The following is an 8,039-nucleotide window of genomic DNA, read 5'->3' as shown; positions in this document are numbered from 1 at the left end:
GACAAATGGCACTTCAACAGAGGAGTTATTGGAGCTGTCCTCCAATGAGCAATGGTGGTACCATCCACGGCCCTTCTATAAGGACGAATGCTTCCTACAGTACAATGGGGCCAGACTGGCACTGAAATTAGCCATTAGTACAACTAAATCTGACCTGAGATTTAATACCTGGATAAACTATATAAATAGGTAGGAAAAGTTAAATGTAGCAGGTTTTATTGAATAAAAATACCATTAGATTTTATTCATTTCTTTAAAAATTTCTGCTTTTGAAAACAGGAACTCATGAACCTTTATGAAGTTCTAGAATACTGATTGGCCAAAGCCTTATATTTGCTGCCTTTCGAACTGAGAGGCAGGGTTCAGATCTGAATCCTATTTCAGCCTCAAACTCAAACTCTAGTTTAAACCTAATGATTAGTTGTAGTGTTAGCATTACTGTAGCATACAGAGGCTCCCAGATCAGGATGGGGGCCCTGTAGGGCTAGGCACTATACATACACACAGTACAATGCCCCAACTTGCTGAGAGGATGTAAAAAAAAAAAAAGCAGAGATAATTAGGGGAGGGCAAGGGCGGTACAAAGAAGAATAACTAGGTCCACAATTACCAAATTTTGGGGACCTTTTTGGTGGGAATATATATTTTGTATAAGGACTTTAATAAACACACATTGTGGTACTTAAGGACCACATGTAGCCAACGTAAATACTTAAAAAGCAAGAAAATGCCAATGTAAGGAATACCTTCTAGCTCTGCCTTTATCACACCTCTTACTCTAAGTGACTCTAGCTAATGTGATATATGTGAAGTCTATGGCTACACTGTAATTCAACAACCACAGCTGGCCTTCGTGAACTGCATCGGGCTGCAGAGATGTAAAATTGTGGTATAGTTCAGATTTGTGCTGGAGCCAGGGCTCCAGGATAGGGGTAGGGTGTCAGAGCCCAGGCTCTAACCTGAGCCCGAACATCTACACAGCAATTTTGGAATTTTTGTTGCTAACATTTTTGACATTTTGACTTTTGATCATGATAGCCAAGATAGGAACTTTTTTCGATATCTCAAAATTGTTTGCATGATGGGGAACCTGTTTCCCACACTGCTGCAGTCAGAACCACCCAGAATTAGTCCCTCTGTTATGAAGAAAAGTAGACATGACTTATGACTTATAGTGTACTCCATAGTGGTTTCTCCAGAAGCTGATACATGCAAAAAGACAACAATGGTGGTGTTAAAAGTAAATAGAATCCCCACTAAATCAAGACACTATTGAGCTTTGAGTCTGTATACTCCACAGTCTGATGTACACTCTTTAGAATTACATAAGTAGCACTAAGAACACACACAACAATAGCAAGTAAAGGAAGGCTGTTAATACAAAAGATAAAGGCAAATTTAGAACTCCTTTGTTAAACAGAAGTGCTATTTGAGTGTGTTGATTCCTATGAAATATAGCATTACCAAAAACTGGGAGCAATGTAATTTCACAAGGGTTTATATTAGAAAGAGACCAAGCCCAGCATCTCAAAATGAATTAGAGGTGGGAGGGAGTTGACTTCAAATCTCTTCACTTTGATTCTTTCCCACTGAGTTCATTGATGAGGACACAGGGGCAAAATGAGAACAGACACATGCATGGAATTAAGCGGCAGACCACAGCTTTTATAAACTTTGACACAGAGCCGGAGTGCTACCCGCCCATCGCCCATACTTTCCTATACCAGGCATTTAATTGGTTTCAGTGCGGAGGTTACTGGGCTCCTTACCATAGAATCTGTAACTAGTGGCAGGGCGACGGGGATCCTTAGCATATAACCCATAAGGTGGGGTGGCTGTCTTCAGCTTACTCTCCAGGACTCAGCTCTCTCATGACGGGGAGAGAGGACGCAGCAGGGTGATGATATCAACCCATGAAGGCTACAAGGTCTGACCCTATTGCATGAGCCCAATGCCCACCACCAAAATCCCAGGGCTTTTACCTCTGAGAACTGTTCATTTTATTCTCTTCACTGACTGCAAACCGGCCAGCAACTAGCTTAGTCGCTCCCCACCCAATCACGCCACCTGATATCAACACCCAATCCATGCCTGCACATGTTGTATCCGTACACCAGCACCTCCATCTGACAGAGGTACACCATCACCCCCCAAAACTTTTGGTCTGCTTGCAATGGATGTCCCTACGCTGTACCACTGAACCCCCTTTCTCCAGGAATATCTTGGTGACCCCCTGGTTTACTTTCTTGCTAGCCTTGCCCACATGAGCTGGGTCTGCTCCCAGTCCTTGCCTGTCAGGGAGTGCAGAAGTGACATGAGCTGATCCCACTGCATGTGTCTTCTGGGTGGGAACAGCTTTGGCCTGCAGCCCAGCTGAGATTCAGCTGCCGGGCTGACTACCCTCTTGTGGGCCCAATGCTCTACAGAGTGCCCGCAAATCCAGATATTGCATGTGCTCTGTGTGTGTAGCTTCTGAAACAGACGAGCACATTGGGTTCATTTAATTTTGCCATGCCCTGCCACCTTTCTTTTTGTGAGCCCTTTTGCCTGCACCTGCTGTGGGCCAAACCCCCCTGCAGCTGCTGCCGTTGCTTGCCTTATCATGAAAGAATGAATACCAATTCCGGGGTGAGGAGTGGGCATGGGTCAAAACTGCAGCACCACAAGGTTTTTCTCAGTATTGTACCAAATTGGTACCTTGTCAGGCAGCTGCCATCACCCTATGTGAACAGCAGTCTCAACTGCAGGCCCTGTAAGCTGTTATTGTCTTTACATCCTGAGAATGATGACCACCGCTGCTTCTGTGAGCTGGTGAATTACCCTTTCCTTGCTGGCACTGAGCTGAAAGAGGCACCACAAGGCTCCTGCACAGAGATAAATTCTGGGAGCAGGGGAATACTGGCTAATCAGAACACCTCTCTCCCAGCTGGTTAATGGATGCCAGAGACTTTCAGGGGAGAGGAGCTACCTAGTGTTGTTTGGCCAGTGTCTCCCTCCCTTGCTACCAGGATTGTCCCCCTTTTACCATCAGCCCCATCAATTTCCCCCCTCCCTTGATGCCGGAGGGTGGCATATGGCAGTTACATGTATCTGTGGTCGGAGAGTTATATATGCAAGAACCTGCCCATACAGTTTTGGTTCCATGTCAGACCCCAAACTAGAAAGGACCTCACTCTTTTTGACAATTGCTATATTAAATAAAATCTATCAAAGATATTTTTAAACAAATAAAATCTCAAAAATATAGAATAGATCCAGTTGCTTTGATAAACACAGAGAGAGACAGACAGACAGAAGAGTGTGTCAGAATATGCTGCACATAAAGAGGGCCATATTACAACTGTTATAGACATACATATAAACCTAAGTTTCAGTTCATACGCAGTCCACACACAAAAGACCATAAGTGTTGCTATGTCCCAGCTGCCTTAAGCCATTCTCGTGATTCAAAGCTTGCTGGTAAATCTGGCCCACAGTATTTTAAATAAAGTAACATTAAACTTTATTCATTAGAATAATATAGTATTATGGAAACAAAGCCAAATAATATCTTACAAGTTTATTATAGATAGTGTTGGGAGAAAGTACTAGAACAGTAATATACAAATCTAAGGAGATTATGTGTACATAGACATAAATGATTAATACACGTGTTGAAGAAAAATATTAGTGAGGTATGTACATTTACATGAAAATTTAAGTAGTGTTAAAAACATTACTTGTTTTCTAAAAGTTTGCAGCAGATGTCCATGTGCCACAGCAATATAAATACATTATCTTTCTGTAGGAAACCAAACAGAAGTAAAGTCAGTAGAGAAAATTAACATCCTCTAATAAGAAAAAATAAAAGAAAAATCAAATAATGGGAACTTCTCATGGGGAAGGAGGTAGCTCGGTTTGGAAGGTATTAGATTAAAAGGTTGAATACCATTTTCTATGCAAGATAGAGGCAAAATGGAACATTGTAAATCCTTATAGATATAATAGATAGATGAACAGGTTAACTAGATTGGAAGGGTATCTCAGATTGATCTAATTTACAGTATTAAATCTAACAAGAAACCAAATCTATTAATGTTTTACTTGATTTTTACTCAGACCTTACTCTGGAATTGATGTCAAAACTTCCACTGAATATATAAATGAGTAAGGAAGGACATCATGATTTGGCCTAATCAGAATAAATAGATAAGCACGTAAAAGTTCAATTTCATGACGTGATAACTCTAATCCCTTCTGAATAGATGTGCGCAAAAAGCTTAAATCAATCAGCCTCTTGACTTGTATCAGTGTTACACCTCTCTCATTTGCCTCAAAGATTTGGAGCATGTTTTCATTTAGCAATTCAAATGGACAATGTAGCCATTAGGACTCTTAGCTGAAGCTGGGCAAATTTAAGCAACCCATTATTTGGTAAAAGCCCTCAGTGTAGTAAGTGGGTTACACCCTTTCTTCCTCAAGCTGCTGTTCACTTCAGAAAATTGGTTAGATCATTTTGTTGGGAAATTCACAGCACCTACAGTATATGTGTAGTGTATCAATGTAGCAACATGCAGCACATTAGATACTGTCAATCTGTTACCAGGAAAGCAATACAGTATAAAATGGAAATTGATACAAGTTGTATGGTAGTCAGTATCAAAAACAAGTAGTTGTGATGTTAAAGATCAGACACAGAAGACTATAAAATGCAGGACAGTAAGCAACATCCGTTGTACATATTTAGTTTTTAGCATGATTTATGTCAAATTCTCTATCATATTTTGGAGGCGAGAGAGCGGTTCTAATTTAAGGTAGACAGTAGTAAAGTAAGGTCTCTTTCATTACCACTGCATGACTGTAATGGCCAGAAGGGGTGGAAACATCTCCTTTATTCTGCATTCACCTCTCCCCTTTCCCTGCCTTCTCTACCCTCAACTTTGATTAAGGGGATTTACACAACAGTTACACTAGCAGTGAATACCACCATTGTACAAATTACACTTCCGTTTCACCAAAATCATTAACCATTCTTTACACAACAAATGAACTGGGTCCAAAACATTTAAGTAACATCTGAGACACGAGGTGGGTGAGATAATATCTTTTATTGGACCAACTTCTGTTGGCGAGAGAGAAGTCTGAGCCACACAGAGCTCTTTTTCAGTTAGTCCAATAAAAGAAATTACCTTACTCACCTTGTGTAATATCCTGGGGCTGACACAATTACCACTACACATAATGTAACATCTGTTCATAAAGCACATTGAAAAAGAAAGCATTATACAAGCACTAAACAACAACCATGGCATTAGTTGCCGAGACCAAAAACACAGGACCTGATTCTCCTTACAAGGACACCAATGTTAATCAGAAATAATTGCTCTGAAGTTAATGTAGTGACAATAGTGTGAAGTTAGAATCAGGCCCATAGTTTTACTGAACTAAAGAGATCCAGGAATTTAGGCAATAGCTTTTCTCAGCAGTATAGGCTGCCAACTTTTCTATCTGAATAGCTCTCTGAAAACTTGTCTTCATCCTTTTATAGGTAAGGGGGGAAAAGTGGGAGAAATCAGAACATTTTAGACACAATACCTGCATATAAAAGCAACAGCCAAACGAAGGTCAGAGAGTCAGACATTTTGACTGGGTTTAGAGGTGCAAGAAAAGCAATGAACTCCAAGATACACATTGCTTGAAAATATATAGAGGCAGCTCTTGAAATCTGATCTTTCCTCTATCAAATTAGTTAAAAGGAAGTGTTACATGGGTCACCTTTAAAAAAAGCTTTTGCTGCCAAGCTGTTCCAGTAAACCATGATAACAATATAGGTGTCCTCAATGCTGCTTTGATTTCTTATCATTTACTCCAGCAAAAGCTAGCTTTAAGAAATTCCACATCATTTTTATGCTGCTCTCTTTTTTAAAAAAATGTTTAGGGGCAGGTAGATTCTGGAGTAGAAGTGTAGATTGGAGGACTCCGTCACCAGCCTGAAGAAAAATATTTAGCTACTTTCAAATCAGTTCATAACCTTTGCCTCAGGGCTCTGGTGGTTGTCCAACACCCACCCACACAAAAGGAAATGAAGTAATAGTCCTATTCCCAACACAAATTGTGGGGGCTTAACCCTAACAGCTCAGACGTCAGGGCCTCTTGCAGTCCTCTGTTGCTGTTATAGGAAAGTATTTTTGCAGTCCAGACTAGATGACCACAATGGTTCCTTATGGCCTTGGAATCTATATCTCCCAAGCTAGTAATATCAGACCATCACCTGACACTGCTCAGCTGGGTTGGATGATTCCCAGCACATGTCTGTGGGCTAAAACCCATGTTGCTGATACAGACTAACACAGCTACCACTCTGAAACCTTAATAAGGTTCTTTAAATGCAATCTTGTTTAATTTAATAATATCAGCTTTTATCTTTCTCTCAAAACTATTCTCACAATTTTATTTTGGTTAAATATACATTTATAATATCCATCACTCCAGTGTCCTGATCATATTTTAGTACTTCTGCTCACCAAACCCAAGCCTTGATATACACTTGAATATTCTACTTCTTAAAGATTTAAGTAGCTACCATTTGCAGAACTCTGCTGATAAATACAAACTAACTTAATAGTGGATTTGCTTAACTGAATCTGACACACAGTCCTGTTATGCTGTTTCTATGTATTTTTAATAAGGAAATATTACACAATCCATCCATAATTCCAAGGAAAACTAAACACTGGATGTAAGTGTAGCCCCTCTCCTGAACTGATTCTTGCTATCACCTGTATTTAGAGTGGCTTCTCCTATCCCCTTGCATGGGCTGGGTCCTTATCTGGCAGCAGGAGCCTCCACCCAAAGTGATTCTCCAGTGTGTCAGATACATAAAGGTGCTGTCCCTTGAGAAAGTGAATAATATTAGCTGGCAAGGATTGTAAAGCCCAATACATAGGGAACCATAAAATTCACAGAACTAACCCCAGCAAAGGAACATCACACCAAAACCAACAGTATAACCAAAGAAAGCTTTATTGGGAACAAGAAAATAGGATCTAGGGAACAAAAGTCTTAATAGTTAACCTTGATAAATAAACCATTTCCTCACATCCCAGCACTAACTAACTTCTCCAAACCACTCCCTCCCTGCACCTCCCCAAGGCAGATGGTAGGCTGAGGTTGAGTGTCCAGAGATAGTGTTTCAGTGCTGTGGTATTGGCCTGCTTAAACTAAAAGTTCTCTTAATCTATCTTCACCCTGGGGGCGGGGGGAAGGTTACTTGCCTGACTCCCTGCTTCCTGGGTCTGAAATATTCCCATGGGGGTCTCAGCTGGCTCTTGAGAGCCAGCACTGGGTCAGAGCTCTGCAAGAATCCCCTTCGGTGGTGAGAGGAGTGGGAGTTTTGCAGCAACTCAGGAACTCTGAGCTGTGCTGTGCCCCTCCCAGATTCCAAACCAAACAAACTGCCTGAGTCAGGCTGTCCCCTCACAGGGAGTTGTGTGGCCTGGGTTTGTCACTGAGCCAGTAGATGACTCATCCAAATCACTCCAGGAAGAAGCCTCCCCATTGGCTTCAATAGGAATTTCTAGTCCATTCTGACCCCACTCCTGGCTCCAAGCTCACTGGGAGATGTGGTCAGAGGACTTAGGCCTGGTCTACACTGGGGGGGGGGATGGGATAGGAGGGCGATCTAAGTTACGCAACTTCAGCTACATGAATAACGTACTGAAGTCAACATACTTAGATCGACTTACCGTGGTGTCTTTACCACAGTGAGTCAAATGCTGTTGCTCCCCCGTCAACTCTGCCTGCGCCTCTCACCGAGCTGGAGTACAGGAGTCGACAGGAGAGCACTCAGGGATCCATTTATCGCGTCTAGACTAGACATGATAAATTGATCCCTGCTGGATCGATCACTGCCCGCCAATCCAGCCGGTAGTGAAGACATACCCTTAGGTGACCATTATAGCTGTAGTCCTTTCAGGGCTCGCTGAATTTCAGTCTAGAGGTCCAGGAGGCAGGAAACTCAAAGTGGAGGTATAAGAGGGTTCCCTACGCACACTGGGGTG

At 41.7% G+C, this 8,039-nt stretch overlaps 1 protein-coding gene across 1 annotated transcript in view; it reads right to left on the bottom strand.

The window, feature by feature from the left end:
* Positions 1-2,089, bottom strand: part of CUZD1 (CUB and zona pellucida like domains 1) — a 13,082-nt gene extending 10,993 nt beyond the window's left edge. The window contains exon 1 of the mRNA XM_029911370.1: positions 1,983-2,089. Within this exon, the coding sequence (XP_029767230.1) occupies positions 1,983-2,089 (107 nt within the window). The remainder of the gene's footprint in view (positions 1-1,982) is intronic.
* Between the last annotated feature and the right edge of the window lie 5,950 nt (positions 2,090-8,039).

Source organism: Terrapene carolina, unplaced genomic scaffold (genome assembly GCF_002925995.2).
Source record: "Terrapene carolina triunguis isolate 2854851 unplaced genomic scaffold, T_m_triunguis-2.0 Scaffold95, whole genome shotgun sequence".
Taxonomy (NCBI): domain Eukaryota; kingdom Metazoa; phylum Chordata; order Testudines; family Emydidae; genus Terrapene; species Terrapene triunguis.
The sequence above is the reverse complement of the archived record's forward strand: the minus strand, read 5'-3'. Positions and strand labels throughout refer to the sequence as shown.